Source organism: Tachysurus vachellii, chromosome 14 (assembly GCF_030014155.1).
Source record: "Tachysurus vachellii isolate PV-2020 chromosome 14, HZAU_Pvac_v1, whole genome shotgun sequence".
NCBI lineage: Eukaryota > Metazoa > Chordata > Actinopteri > Siluriformes > Bagridae > Tachysurus > Tachysurus vachellii.
The window spans coordinates 10,526,312-10,542,664 of NC_083473.1; the positions used below are offsets into that span (position 1 = coordinate 10,526,312).

General features: G+C 39.7%; 1 protein-coding gene across 1 annotated transcript in view; it reads right to left on the reverse strand.

Annotated features, from left to right (window-relative positions):
• Window positions 1-16,353, reverse strand: part of elp1 (elongator acetyltransferase complex subunit 1) — a 35,080-nt gene that overhangs the window by 10,688 nt on the left and 8,039 nt on the right. Inside the window, exons 19-35 of the mRNA XM_060886139.1 lie at window positions 15,376-15,491; window positions 15,043-15,116; window positions 14,871-14,949; window positions 14,719-14,798; window positions 14,484-14,636; window positions 13,702-13,787; window positions 12,850-12,998; window positions 12,605-12,728; window positions 12,410-12,507; window positions 11,217-11,418; window positions 10,841-10,902; window positions 8,055-8,117; window positions 7,917-7,977; window positions 7,706-7,819; window positions 7,491-7,602; window positions 6,394-6,521; window positions 5,864-6,015 (exon numbers count right to left, since the gene is read on the reverse strand). Of these exons, the coding sequence (XP_060742122.1) occupies window positions 5,864-6,015; window positions 6,394-6,521; window positions 7,491-7,602; window positions 7,706-7,819; window positions 7,917-7,977; window positions 8,055-8,117; window positions 10,841-10,902; window positions 11,217-11,418; window positions 12,410-12,507; window positions 12,605-12,728; window positions 12,850-12,998; window positions 13,702-13,787; window positions 14,484-14,636; window positions 14,719-14,798; window positions 14,871-14,949; window positions 15,043-15,116; window positions 15,376-15,491 (1,853 nt within the window). The remainder of the gene's footprint in view (window positions 1-5,863; window positions 6,016-6,393; window positions 6,522-7,490; window positions 7,603-7,705; window positions 7,820-7,916; window positions 7,978-8,054; window positions 8,118-10,840; window positions 10,903-11,216; window positions 11,419-12,409; window positions 12,508-12,604; window positions 12,729-12,849; window positions 12,999-13,701; window positions 13,788-14,483; window positions 14,637-14,718; window positions 14,799-14,870; window positions 14,950-15,042; window positions 15,117-15,375; window positions 15,492-16,353) is intronic.

Below are 16,353 nucleotides of genomic sequence, written 5' to 3' on the forward strand. Positions count from 1 at the left end.
TGCAGAGGTCTTCAGCCCCCTGCGGGCTTGAGAGCCCACTCCACTAGGGGTATGGCCACATCGTGGGCTTTACTCAGGGGAGTTTCCGTTCTGGACATTTGCTCGGCGGCGAGTTGGGCAACGCCGCATACGTTTGTACGATTCTATAGGCTGGACGTTTCGGGACCGTCCTTAGCACATGCGGTGCTGGGGGCCGGTACTGCTGTACCCGAAGTTAGAAAAAGAACGTTGGGTTACTTAACGTAATCCCCGGTTCTTTGATAACAGAGTGAGGTGTTTCACCAGCACTTCCCTCCTTGCACTTGGACGGGAAGAAATCTCGTTAATGACGAAGACAGGGGTCGACCTGGCTGATATAGGCAAGGCGGAGTCTGGTCGCAGGTCGACCTGTCTGTCAAAGACAGACGTGGTGTCATAAGAGCTTCCGTAGTTGGTCACGCCCAAAGCGATTCCCATAGTGAAACACCTCACTCTGTTATCAAAGAACCGGGGATTACGTTAAGTAACCCAACGTTTTTGATAAGTTTACTTTTTATTTATACCTGTACTTATTGCTATAATGCTGTGGTTGTCTCTGTCTTTGAGAAAGACAGTTTTTCACATTCACTTTTTGAGGATCTGACACAGATAGTTCTTTCTTATCGCTTAGAAGAGACTATTTTTTTAAATGGAATTTTTTTAATGTTTGTTTGATAAACTACCTTCAATGCATTCATCACTTTTTAGGATTTTTGCTGGACTTGCTACGATAACTGAGATGGACACAGCTCAGACATCCAGCTACTTCCTGTTCAGTGGAAGTGTTCTACAGCTCTACACAATGGTAAGTACAAATTTTAGTACTTAACTAGATTTGTAAAGTTTGTCACAACAAACTTTGATGTTGGCTTTGACAGCAAGTATTCGCAAAGGCCGGTGTTTTTTGAAGGCGAGTGGACATAAGGATCAGTGTTACGTTTGGAGGCAAGAGGACAGAAAGCTAGGGTGCCAAAACATTTAGAGGCAAGTGGAGACAAGGAAGTTCCCCTCATTGTTCTGAGTGTTTTGATATGTCACATGCCCACGTTGTAAAAGGTTTTTCGATTTTGCATATATTGGGGGCAGGGCTGCGGGACAACCGAAAGGCCAGTCGGTACACCAATTTAAAACTTTGTTCAGAGTATCACCCTAAAGGAGCTGGCCGGCTCGAAAGCCCTAGGAGGAGTTACTCTTGATAAATTTTTGTCTAAGCGTAAATATTAAAACAGAATGTTGGCTTCTACAAAGCCAACATAATTATATATCACTGCCCCAGTACTCATTTATAGTGACAACGGATATTAGTAATAAATAGTTCTGTAATAATATAGATTGGTCAAGCTGTTTGAAAAAAAACAGATAAATCTTGACTAAGAAATAACTTCAGTTGGGTGAAAAACTGGTTTGTTTTATATTTATTAATTATAAAAATGTAATTATCTTATAAAATAAATTGATGGCTCGTGTTTAGTGTCATCCTGCCTTGATGCCCGATGACGCCTGAGATAGGCACAGGCTCCACATGACCCGAGGTAGTTCGGATAAGCGGTAGAAAATGAGTGAGTGAGTGTTTAGTGTCGTGAGTACGTAAACTTCCGTATGCTGCACACAGCGAAAACCCAGAAAACACTGACTTGCTTACCCGGCTGTTGAAATAATAATACAAATGCAAAGTTACAAAGAACACAGGTGAGATTACTAATAAAACAATACATTTGAATAAAATAGTTTTACGGTTATACTGCTAAAACTTGGAAGCTGTTATATTAGAGTACATTCAGAAGCCGACAAAAGCTAATGCTAAGCTAGGTAGCTCACATGCTACTCACCAATTTACCGTACTATAAATAATGAATATATTAAAACTGGACATATAATGATAGTTCTGAAGTATGATAACAGGGTACAGCACAGACAGAAATACTGAGATGGCTCATTTGTTCTTTGCAGCGGTGCACGCAACATGACGATGGTTGAGCAAGACCCCTTGTGTTGCAGTCATACATTACATACATTTCTACTTCTTATTGTTAGTGAACTGTTATGCTCTGGATAAATAATTAAGGAAAATTAGTAAAATGAATGAATGTATTTGTATGACCTGCCATCCAGTTAATGCAGTTCAGTGCACAAATAACAAACTAACAAACGAATGAATGAATGAATGAAATGATCAATCAATCAACCCATCCATATATTCATTCATCCATCTATTCTTTGTGGAATGCTGTAATGCAATACTGACAAATAGAAAAAAAAATTAAATGCAAACACAAAAATTAATACTCAATATTTTATAGAAAATTGAACGTGGCATATAATATAATATGGAATGGAATGTTTCTGTCAATACAGAAAAAAATGGGTTTTTTTTCCTTACATTTCAGTTTTTAATAAATATATCCAATGTTTGTTGTATTTAGACCCAGTGTGCAGACCCTGAAAACTATGGCTGAGCTGAAAGCATCTGGATTCGGTCAGCGTCCGCTACAACATGGTCTCAGGCTGTTGAGATGGTTTCTCGAGAAGAGTGTTTTCATGGGGTCTAAACATTACCTGTTGTTTAACCCAAATCAGAGTGAATTCGGTTCACGGAAATTTGTGAACCGAACCGAGAGTGATGGTTCTAAACTTCTTCCTGATGACGGCCTCCAGTATTACGAGGTGGGCAATTTAAACAGAAAAAGAGCATGCAATCTCCCTCAATACGTCCGTATGGATTATAAACAAACTGAAAAAGACAGTAACACAAACCGAATCATATTTAGTCTTAAGGAGAATGGCTACATTAGTAAGGTTTATGTTACTGAGCACAGTGACGAGACATGCTTCAACCCAGATGCCACCTTCTGCATTGACATCGACCTCCTCAAGACTATCAAGTCTCTGGAAGTTATGGATTTTTTCTCACACTGCAAAGGAGCAGAATGGAGCCCGACTATTGTCCATGCTGGTCCTGTCCCATACATAGTTCATGTGTGATGAAGAAGATTTGCAGTCCTCAACAAAACCCAAGATAACTGAACTTACTCCTGTCTACATTTGTTTACTTTATTTAAGTCATTACAATTTATTTATTAAATACAATGACTTAAATTAAGTCATATTAACATATAGATGTTAAGTTATTTAGCACTATGATAAAACACATTTTATCATGATGCATTATGTTTAATGTATTAAGATTAATGTATTAAGATTAATAAACATTATTTTAAATGAACTTTATTTATTTACTTTATTTTCCATTGGAAGTTACACAATTGTGCTAAGAGCCCTATGAACAAATAACTGCACACAGCTGGACTAAACTGACACAGCCATCTTCTACAAACTCTGCTTCAGTAAAGCCACCTGTACAGTATAATGTCAACCAGACCGAAGGGACAATGCTGAGGATTATTGGTATTGTAGTAATATGTGAGTGGAGTCCTGTAGAGGACGATGCCATCATAAACTTTACATCATTTTTATTCCTAACTCCAACACTTACTGTATAGTAAAAATCATAAACACTCAACAATTAGATCAATGGAGCAGAGACTTTATAGATTAGACCACACTATAGATTAGACCACAGATTCATCACATTTTCACCATTCTAACTGATACTGATGTGAAGTTTAACCAATGAGCTACCAGTGCACTATATACTGTTTACAGTGGAGAAGGTCTAATATATATATACAGGGAGTGCAGAATTATTAGGCAAATGAGTATTTTGACCACATCATCCTCTTTATGCATGTTGTCTTACTCCAAGCTGTATAGGCTCGAAAGCCTACAACCAATTAAGCATATTAGGTGATGTGCATCTCTGTAATGAGAAGGGGTGTGGTCTAATGACATCTACACCCTATATCAGGTGTGCATAATTATTAGGCAACTTCCTTTCCTTTGGCAAAATGGGTCAAAAGAAGGACTTGACAGGCTCCGAAAAGTCAAAAATAGTGAGATATCTTGCAGAGGGATGCAGCACTCTTAAAATTGCCAAGCTTCTGAAGCGTGATCATCGAACAATCAAGCGTTTCATTCAAAATAGTCAACAGGGTCGCAAGAAGCGTGTGGAAAAACCAAGGCGCAAAATAACTGCCCATGAACTGAGAAAAGTCAAGCGTGCAGCTGCCAAGATGCCACTTGCCACCAGTTTTGCCATATTTCAGAGCTGCAACATCACTGGAGTGCCCAAAAGCACAAGGTGTGCAATACTCAGAGACATGGCCAAGGTAAGAAAGGCTGAAAAACGACCACCACTGAACAAGACACACAAGCTGAAACGTCAAGACTGGGCCAAGAAATATCTGAAGACTGATTTTTCTAAGGTTTTATGGACTGATGAAATGAGAGTGAGTCTTGATGGGCCAGATGGATGGGCTCGTGGCTGGATCGGTAAAGGGCAGAGAGCTCCAGTCCGACTGAGACGCCAGCAAGGTGGAGGTGGAGTACTGGTTTGGGCTGGTATCATCAAAGATGAACTTGTGGGGCCTTTTCAGGTTGAGGATGGGGTCAAGCTCAACTCCCAGTCCTACTGCCAGTTTCTGGAAGACACCTTCTTCAAGCAGTGGTACAGGAAGAAGTCTGCATCCTTCAAGAAAAACATGATTTTCATGCAGGACAATGCTCCATCACACGCGTCCAAGTACTCCACAGCGTGGCTGGCAAGAAAGGGTCTAAAAGAAGAAAAACTAATGACATGGCCTCCTTGTTCACCTGATCTGAACCCCATAGAGAACCTGTGGTCCATCATCAAATGTGAGATTTACAAGGAGGGAAAACAGTACACCTCTCTGAAGAGTGTCTGGGAGGCTGTGGTTGCTGCTGCACGCAATGTTGACGGTGAACAGATCAAAACACTGACAGAATCCATGGATGGCAGGCTTTTGAGTGTCCTTGCAAAGAAAGGTGGCTATATTGGTCACTGATTTGTTTTTGTTTTGTTTTTGAATGTCAGAAATGTATATTAGTGAATGTTGAGATGTAATATTGGTTTCACTGGTGAAAATAAATAATTGAAATGGGTATATATTTGTTTTTAGTTAAGTTGCCTAATAATTATGCACAGTAATAGTCACCTGCACACACAGATATCCTCCTAAAATAGCTAAAACTACAAACAAACTAAAAACTACTTCCAAAAATATTCAGCTTTGCTATTAATGAGTTTTTTGGGTTCATTGAGAACATGGTTGTTGTTCAATAATAAAATTAATCCTCAAAAATACAACTTCCCTAATAATTCTGCACTCCCTGTATATATATAAATAAAACAACTATATATATATATATATAAATATATATTAGTGATGGCCAGTTTGTGAACGAATCATTCTTTTGAACCGGTTCTTTTTAGTGAACTGGATGAACCAGTTCACCAAATCGGACTGATTCGTTCTAAACCGTTCGCGTCTTGAGTCAACGCTGATCTACAAGTTACTAAAGTTACTCACTTTCAGTCATGCCTGACAGCCCCTCCGACTCTAAATAAACTAATATCCCGGAGTATATGTAACTCCTGTACACTGAACTGAGACATGTTGTGCTGAGAGAACTGTGAGCTTGAGCTGTTGATACTACGCATGAATCACTGAACCGATACAGCGAATCACAGGTACAGAACTGAGAACTGTCTCTTTCGGATGAAGGAATTTACGTCATTACGTCATTGTAAATTACGTCATTATGTCAGGACGTAAAAGCACTGGTGAACTGGATTATTGAACTGGTTCATTAAAACGAACTGTCCGGAAGAACCGGTTCACGGAAAAGAACCGAACTTCCCATCACTATTTCAAATGCCTCAGCTACTTCTAACACTGAACCTAAGTGCTGTGTGTATTACTCTTACTGGAGCTTGGCTTTGTTGAATTCCTTCGTGCCAGATCACAGGGATGCCCCTGTCGATGAGCTGGAGAAGCTCGCTGTAGTCTGACTGCAGGCTGCTGGCCAGCTTGTCAAACTGAAACAGTACCAGAGCCTTCAGGAGACCGTGGATCTCCTCTGTGGAGGGAAAAAAAACCACATGCTGCATTCATGACTACTTCTCTGATACAACAAAGCTCCAGACAAAAGAAAAATAAATATATAAAACGGCACACGATAAATAAACTGCAGACCTGTGGTCTCCCAAGCTTGTCAAATCAAGTCTTAAATAAACCTTTATCTGACAAGTCAAGAGCCCCTAGCTGTTGTGGCGTTTCTCATCTCTGTGGCTAGGGACATAAATTAAAGCTCACCACTACATCAAACAGATCTGTCCAGAGGTACAGGTCAACCCAAGCAAAGAGACAGTGCTTTAAATCCGTAACTCATGAACAGGGACAAACCTTGCAGCACTTTTCCATCAGCTGAGCCAAACAAAGTTATTTCCAGTCTTACCTCTCATCTTGTCAACAACATGGATGATCTGGATAATGGCGTGGAGAAGGGCGATGTCCTCGAAGGGGCTTCCTTCCTTTAAGCTATGCTTCTTTCCTTCTGCTTTCCTGCGGTTCTTGGATGATCTCCTGAGTGAAAAGAGCTGCAATTAGCCTCAGGCTTTCAGCATAAACTAGTTACAGAGGAAACAGAAATGTTCTACTGTGACTGTCGTTCATGATTTTTCCTCATGAAGCTCCAGGAAAAATATCTCTGAAGTTTCATATCAAGCTTTTTCTTTCCCCTCCAAGGAAAAACAAATCAAAACAACTGTTGCACATGTTGAGGCATGCTGGTCACAATATGATGCCTAGAATTACAGTCCTGAAGCTAATTATTTTCCAGTAATAGCATGTCGGCTGTTTCATTCCACTTGCACACTTGTATTAAAATACAACAGGTCATACTTTTTATCCATTGACACTCAATGTAATGTAATGTAATGTTAAAGTTACATTTAATGTTCTGAACTGTCCAGCTGTTCGTGTTATCAAATTTACCTGTGAAAACATCTGTCTGTGATCAGAATTGGTATCGTATATTAGAGACACTCCTGGCACCTATACTTACCGTAACTTTATTAAGAATGTCATGTAATTATCAAATCATGTGGCAGCACAGTGCATAAAAGGTACAGGTCAAGAGCTTACATTAACCATGGCATGGTTGTTGGTAGCAGATGGGCTGGTCTGAGTTATTTCATAGAATGCTGATCTCCTGGGAATTTCACACACAACAGTCTCTAGAGTTTACACACAATTGCTGGTGTGTGGAAGAATGGCTTCACTTGGCCAATTTTCTCAAGAATTCCTCAGAAATTTGATTCCAAAGTTTTGATGGATATTCATATTAAGACAGTATCAAAATTCAGAGCAGGAGAGTAAAGAGCCCTAAGTCTGGTAATCAGCAGCGTTTACCTATACCTGACTTGGTAGTTAATAATCTACAGTACATTCACACTTATTGTACATTTTGTGTTAGAAATATTGTGTCTCCCTTTAGGCCATGCTGAGCAGAATGTAACATCTGACCTAAGTACATTACTTCTAAATACTTACGAGGAGATGCGGGAGTTGCTGTGCGAGTACTTTGATCCAACACGGCTGCCGGTCAGGACGCTGCTGGCTTCTGAATAGAGTTCGGCGTCTGCACAGTCCAGGCCATCCTCATCTGCAGAGGAGGACAAAAAAGTGGAAGAAAATTCCTGTGTGTTCCATCTAAAAGTCTATAAAAAAATAGAAATGTTATAGCTAGAGTTTATAGTGGTACTTACCAACCAACTCCAGTCTAGCCTTCTCTTTCTGCTCTCGCACTACAGCCAGTCTGTTTTTATGGCGTGTGAACAGAGTCCTCTGAGAGCCCACAAATGCCATCTGAGTACCATGAGCTGGGCAGAATCAGACAAACATCAGGCTTGAGCGGAGAACAAAGACGCAGTAAATGTTTAAGACTTATTAAAGTAAAGGGTGAAAAATGTATCGTACCTTCCAAAAGTGCAGGCTTCATATTGGTCTCAATTATGTCTGGTCTGTTGTAAAGGTAAATCTGTAATAAGGAATAAGTTTGTTGACATATAGGTTGTAACTGTAAGAAATGTCAAATTAAAGCCACAAATTACTCACTAGTCTGAGAGCTTCCTCCCATGCAGCACCCTCAATCAGGGCAGAAATAGCCTCCTCACAGTCCTGAAAATACCACCATACACTGCTTTCAGTTAGCATGTACAGCATGGACAGGATTTGTAAGTACAGTCAGGTCCATAAATATTGGGACATCGACACAATTCTAACATTTTTGGCTCTATACAACACCACAATGGATTTGAAATGAAACGAACAAGTTATGCTTCAACTACAGACTGTCAGCTTCAATTTGAGGGCATTTACATCCAAATCAGGTGAACGGTGTAGGAATTACAACAGTTTGCATATGTGCCTCCCACTTGTTAACGGACCAAAAGTAATGGGCCAATTGGCTTATATGCTGTTCCATGGCCAGGTGTGTGTTATTCCCTCATTATACCAATTACAATGAGCAGATAAAAGGTCCAGAGTTCATTTCAAGTGTGCTATTTGCATTTGGAATCTGTTGCTGTCAACTCTCCAGGATGAGATTCAAAGAGCTGTCACTAACAGTGAAGCAAGCCATCATTAGGCTGAAAAAACAAAACAAACCCATCAGAGAGATAGCAAAAACATTATGTGTGGCCAAAACAACTGTTTGGAACATTCTTAAAAAGAAGGAACACACCGGTTAGCTCAGCAACACCAAAAGACCCTGTAAGACCACGGAAAACAACTGTGGTGGATGACCGAAGAATTCTTTCTCTGGTGAAGAACACCCTTCACAACAATTGGCCAGATCAAGAACACTCTCCAGGAGGTAGGTGTATGTGTGTCAAAGTCAACAATCAAGAGAAGACTTCACCAGCGTGAATACAGTGGGTTCACACCACAAGATGTAAACCATTGGTGAGGAAGGCCAGATTAGAGTTTGCCAAACAACATCTAAAAAAGCCTCCACAGTTCTGGAACAACATCCTATGGACAGATGAGACCAAGATCAACTTGTACCAGAGTGATGGGAAGAGAAGAGTATGGAGAAGGAAAGGAACTGCTCATGATCCTACGCATACCACATCATCAGTGGTAGTGTCATGGCGTGGGCATTTATGGCTGCCAATGGAACTGGTTCTCTTGCATTTATTGATGATGTGACTGCTGACAAAAGCAGCAGAATGAATTCTGAAGTGTTTTGGGCAATATTATTTGCTCATATTCAGCCAAATGCTTCAGAACTCATTAGACAGCGCTTCACAGTGCAGATGGACAATGACCCAAAGCATACTGCAAAAGCAACCAAATAGTTTTTTAAGGGAAAAAAGTGGAATGTTATGCAAGGGCCAAGTCAATCACCTGACCTGAATCCGATTGAGCATGCATTTCACTTGCTGAAGACAAAATGCCCCAAGAACAAGCAGGAACTGAAGACAGTTGCAGTAGAGGCCTGGGATCATCACCAGGGATGAAACCCAGCGTCTGGTGATGTCTATGCGTTCCAGACTTCAGGCTGTAAAGGATTTGCAACCAAGTATTAAAAAAGTGAAAGTTTGATTTATGATTATTATTCTGTCCCATTACTTTTGGTCCCTTAACAAGTGGGAGGCACATATGCAAACTGTTGTAATTCCTACACCGTTCACCTGATTTGGATGTAAATGCCCTCAAATTGAAGCTGACGGTCTGCAGTTAAAGCAAAACTTGTTCGTTTCATTTCAAATCCATTGTGGTGGTGTATAGAGCCAAAAACGTTAGAATTGTGTCGATGTCCCAATATTTATGGACCTGACTGTATACGTGTATGTGTAATGAATAATAAGGTACAAAAATGTATGTAGATAGAGACGTTAATATTCAGCAGTTTTTAGAAGGAGACTCCAGTGTCAGCATTTTGTAAGCGTTAGAGATTAAGTATAACTTCTACAACACAGGAATTTGTGGTTTCCTCATGAACATTACTAGCTGCATTGTTTATCTCATTAACTTTAAAGAACAAAATAGACGCTTTTGAGGGTTTATAGCCGCTATAAAATAAGAGCTGACAGTTACTAATGTTCCACAACATTAAACGTAATTATAAACATAAAATGCATGACATATTGCAGCACAGACTCTTAACTAACAAATCACACAATATTTTCTCAGTTTAATCCAGGAGGTGTCCAGTGTGGGTTCAGAAGCCACACCTTGGCTTTTAAAATACTATGAGATGTAGCTGGAATACAATTGGACACCACTGGGCTAATCTCTCTGAACCACATCTCTAGCATGGGACATGATCACAGAATTATTTCCCAGCAATGAGAAAACAGTAAAAACCCTGACACATTTATATAGAGCTATTGATCTTATTACAATCCGTGGTCAGTGTAAAAGCCTAAATGTGTATAAATTGCCCTTTTGGAAATGAAACAATTTTTAGAGAGGTCATGGAGTTGAGTAAAATAAAAAAACGTGCAACAGCTTCAGTATCACTAAATTCATATTTGAATTTTCTGAACAATTTAAATGTAAATCCACTGAAAATGTAATTGATCTGGTGTTAGAAAGCCGGAAAAGCTACAAAAGGTCAGCGTTAATTGGACTTGAATGACATTGCAGGGTTGCAGTTGTTTCAAACTCATGTTTCATGAAGTGCCTTTAACAGGATTTAAGTAAACCTTTTTTTGTTGTTGTTATTTTCTCAGTATAGGAAAAGATGCCAAAACTATACGATAGAGATTGGGATGAAAAAGGCACGACTTGGAGGAAGATCCCAGGAGCCAGGGCCCCATAGCTACACTACAGTGAGTATCCTGGAGATAAAAAGCAGTGAGAGGAATTTAAAGAGCTGATTCATTTACTCTCACCTTAGCATACTGCTCCAGCAGCAGAGCAGCCTCTGTATGTCTCCTCATTTCTAGAAGCTTCTCTAAGTCAAATAAAAAAAAAATCGATTATACTGCCATCAATCACATTAATCACACCATTTGTGCATTGAATGAAAAGATTCAGGATAATCAGTTTTAAGCATTTATTTTATTTGGAATATTCCATTACAACGAGCATGGCTAACAAGGGGTTAAATAGGTGGCTGAACACATGAACACACATGCGCTCGCACACATGTACTCGCACACACTCCCCCACACGCACACGCTCGCACACACATCACACGCACACGCTCGCACACACATCACACGCACACGCTCGTGCACACATCACACGTGCACACACACAAAATACCTGCTAGATCTCGTGAGAGTTGTGTTAGCTGTGTGGGTGGCACAGGGATGTGTGTTGCCACAGCGAGGGCGTGTCTCCAGCTGGTGCAGGTAATGAAGGCTTTCAAAGCACGGGGCATCTCTCCACATCGCCATAGCAACAACCCTGCCTGCTCAGCTTGCTGATCTTCCAACAGGTGTTCAGCGTAGGCCACGCTTAGCGCCTGATGACATCACAGACAGGTTAGAGTTATTTGTGAACTCAACACCCTCCAGGGATCTGATTATTCAAATGAGCACCATGTGTGAATGTCTTCTGTGCCATTAAGTCATGTCAGTGTGCATGGAATCTGAATATTTATGGTGGCTACAGAACATATTGTGTCATATGCTAGAATGACCACTTTGCCCTCACCCCAACACCCTCAGACTCACCGGTCTGAGAAGCTTCAGCACTGCTTTTATAGCTTCAGCACATATAATATAATAAGTTCCCAACAGTTTCAGTTGCTAGCAGGTGAGAGTTTTTTCTGCACTGTCATGAATATTCAAAACTATTCACCTCCTTGATTATTTCTACATATTTCAACTTTTGCTACTGGAACAATTAAATTTTATTTAATTGGGATTTTTATTTTGATTTTATTTACAAAATATATCTAATATATATATATATATATATATATATATATATATATATATATATATATATATATATATTTCCCTCTTTTCAATACTTGGGAGAGCAACTTTGTCTTCTGGAATGTGCCTCTATCCACATCTGGACCCTAATATGTTGATTCATTCTCTATTTTAAAACACATTGTCTAGGGGATAATTATGTAAGCCACCGTTTCATCTGCTGTCAACAGTCTAAACAATCATTAGCTGATTTATAGTCCTCTGATAATCACCTAATAACAATCTGAATAAAACATGGTGCTGTTTAATGCCTTAAATGAAGTCAGCTGTGTTTCCTCTGATGGAGTCACTCAGATGCTGTCTTATGTCACATATTACTAATTTCTGCCAACTGATACATCAGTCAGACCAGAACACAACCTAGCAATTCATTCAGATATTCCATCAGAGATCATTTAATCACAGTACACAATTTTACAGGAAATCCCATATGCATATAGACAGTGATGGTGGAGAACATTTTAGCCAGGGATCTAAACATGTTATTTAATCAGCATTTATAGGAGATGTAACCTTGTATTGCTGACTGTCTGTGGCGTAGAGCTGCAGAGCTTCAGTGTACAGCTTCTGGTCCTTCACCAAGTTTAATAACTCAGTAAAGTGCTCCTCACCTGAGAGAGAGAGAGAGAGAGAGAAATATATAACTCTTCTGTTTATATGATTTCTGTTTATATTCGTAACCTATATTCAGACTGTGTAAGCGCTCACCACACTTGCTGAGATGATGCAAGGCCTTTTTGTATCTCTTCAGGTGTTTGTCTATGGTAAAGCGCTGGTAATTAGGTTCAAGTGTTTTCAGCATGTTCAGGAAGGAAAGATAATCTTTTGGGTCCTATATAATAAAAGATTACAAAATATATAAAGAAAATAAGATTTCACCCTCTGCTTTTCTACTGAGTTCAATTTTACATATAGTGTCCAAGCAATCAAACAAACATGAAAACATCTCCGACCTTCTGAGATTTTTCCGCTACCATCAGCACCAGGTCAAAGTCGTAGGTTCCCAGAGAGTGCTCATAAAGCTCATTAACATTGACCAGGAATAAGAGATACTTCAGAGCCTCCTCTGCACTCACTGCATTTTCTGCACTGGGTGGGTTGACTAAATTAAAAAAAAGAAATAAATCAGAAGGTTAACATTCACAAATACAACCATGTAAAATCAGGAGTGAGGAATATATACAGACTTGAATCATTTGATAAGTTTCGGATATTTTATGCACAGAAGAATTCAACAGACAAAGGGTTTAGTTAAACAGAAAGCAATCTCAAATTCATCTAAATCTAAAATCCACACACCTGTACTCTTAATCTTACATCATGATCATAGTCACACAGCGTTACTCCAGAAAGTGTTCTATTATTCCTAAAGACACAGCGCTCCTGTGCTCCCAAAGACCTCTTACTGCCTTCTAGAGGCCAAAAATGGAATCTAAGTAGAACGCGATTAATACGTCCATCACTGGTGCTTTTGTTAAATATTGTAAGTATTGTAATGTATAACCCTGAGTGTTTCCAGCATTACTTAGAGCAATGAGTAGCTGATCACGTAAATATACTTTTTGATGCTTCATTATAGCTTTTTCCATGATAAATTGTTTGATGGCACCAAATTCGCTAAAACTGGCTGTATAAAATAAACATCAACATCGGACATCAAGAGAAACTTTGCTTTGTAAGCTGCAATATTTGGATACATATAGTGCATCATGAATATGAAAGGCTTTAGACATCCTGATTTTAGTTTTATATTATATATATATATATATATATACACACAATAATCACCCATCTCTAATACTTACCACGCAATTCATGGACCTTCTGTAGTGCAATCTCCAGTTCTGGTGTTGTCTTCCGTACATGGGATGTTAAAATGCACAAGCAGTATCTGTGAGTTTAAAAAAATAAAAAAATAAAAAATAAAAAAAAATCAATAGGCTCATTACTGGTTGGCTGAAGTGGATATACTGCAAGGACAGAAATGCTAAAAGGGTATGTAACTATATGGCAAGGGAAGGATGAAGTGAATAATTCTGGGGCAGAAGCAGCTCAGGTGCAACAAAGGTGATACACAACTGATCAGAAGTGAACCGTATACAACTGGTGCAATAGACAGTAAACAGAAACGTGCTTGCTTCTGGTGCTAAATAAAACACTGGACTACAAGAGACGACAGATCGGAATACACTACGCTGTGAAAGGTTGTGGGTTTAGATCCCAGGAGGGCTTGAGCAAGGCCCTTAACACTCATCTGCTCAGATGTATAAATAAAATGAATGCAAGTCACTCCGAATAAGGGCATCTGCCATATGTTGTAAATATAAATGAATAACATAAATCATTTATTAATAATTTTATTACAGTTGTTTTTTTATTCATAATTGAAATGTATGTAGAATACTGAGGGGGTTAATTCTCAGTACCGGTCCCAAGCCCAGATAGAATAGGAGGGTTGCGTCGGAAAACGGTAATCGGTGTAAAACCTGTGCCACATCAAAATGCATGGGTCAGAACATCCTCTGTGGTGACCCTGAACAGGGAGCAGCCAAAGAAGTAGAAGAACTACACCTTTGAAAGAACCTACTTATGTGGATCAAGATTCTCCATGGCAGATCGCAGAGCATCACAGACAGTGTCCACTTTCCTCCTCCCCTGAGCTCCTCTAGCTGTTACTGAAGCAGACTGGCATGCAGAATTCGCCAGATCCGGGTACATCGTGGTGGTAGTATCTTCTTCTCTATCAGGTAAAAATCCCATCATGCTTATGATGAATTTTCCACATATACAGTACAGCACTAAATTGGCAAAAAGACACTTACTTGAGCTCTGTAAGAAAAAGGTTGATGGAGTTGACTGAGACAATCTGTTTCAGAAACAGCTCTGCATTCTCCAAGAACGCCTATGAATCGGAGAGCGTAAGGTTACTTCTCTAAATCGTATAAAAGGAAATCGCTTTAATGAGATCACTCACGCTGGGATTGTGGTCGTAGATTAGGTTCAGGTTGATCCGCAGCTTCCTCATGCATTCGAAAGCATCTCTAAATTTTAGCCTAGAATATTGAGAGACCTTTCTCATTCACTTACTCAGAAAATGTTAACTCGTGAATGTTATTCTCTTTAGGACTTCTTAAAAACACACATACTCATCAAGCCACCTCCTGACTTGAGCCAGCACAAGAGCTCGATGGTGGATGGTCTCTAGGTTACCACGGGGCATCTGGAGGGGAAAATAAAATACACACAGCTTGTTATCAAAACTCATCTAAAATGATCAGAAATCAAATCCCAGAGATTTTATCTTAAACTCTGAGTTTTCAAGGTCTCTACATCCATAGACACAACCGATGAAGGTTCTTGATTTTCTGTCTGGAAAATAAAAAAAATCACTAAAAAAAAAAAAAAAAAAAAGAGGTATTTCAATAACCTGGAGCCGACAGGCAGAAAGAATGATGAGTGTGTGTGAGTTCAGTACTAACCTGGAGGATGAGTCTGGTGTCCTGAGGCACCACAGTAACGATGCGAGATCCCCTCTCCACCCTGCGCACACGCTCATCATTCTGAGCTGTTTCTGAACTCAAAGCTTCCTGCATATCTGCAAACATGCCACAGCAAAAGGCTATTTTTCTTAGCAAGAGGCTCACATTGTGAGCTCCATCATTACATGACCACGGCAAGGCCGGATCAGGATTTTTTCTAATGAATCCCTACTTTATACACTATATACTTACACCATGCACCATCTAGTGAATTAATGCTGAAAGTTTTCCACTGAAAATATAAGCTGTTTCCCAATGGAGAGCAAATGACATCGAAGAAAAAATACAAATCACACAACGTGAGCTAATTAAAAAAAAGGCATCTTTAAGATGTCTTGTACATCGCCGAGCATCTTGAAATTTTGTTCTCATCCACGATCGCATGTGGAAGCCCCGTCTCTCTTCCACTATGTAAGCAAAGCTGCAACCGTTGCATGCGTGAGCTGTCCAACATTTTGTCCACTTTTTATTTGTTTGAATAAGTGCATCATCCCATATGTTATACCACTATATGGGCGAGTATTTGTGGACACCTGACCATCATGTCCTATGTGTTTCTCTAGATTGAATCCTCCTTTGCTGGGAAGGCGTTCTGTGTGTGTTAAACTGGGTTGAGGTCAGAGCTCTGTGTAGGCCACATGTCTTCCTGGAGCTCACTCTGGCCTCTTATTTCCAGTGAAGAGAAACTAATTCATACATACAAAGACCTTCTGCACAATTGTGTGATTTGGGGAAGATTCGGATGTCCATTAAGTGTATAATGCTTGCACATTAATGTCTGAATGCACAGGGTCAATGGAAGTGTTACTCCTATTTATCTACAAGTACATTTTCAAAAAAATTAAATGAAGAGTTATGAACGGACAAAGTTTCAGCCCTGGTGAATTCTCGAATCTGAATGTTCAGAAGGAACAGCAG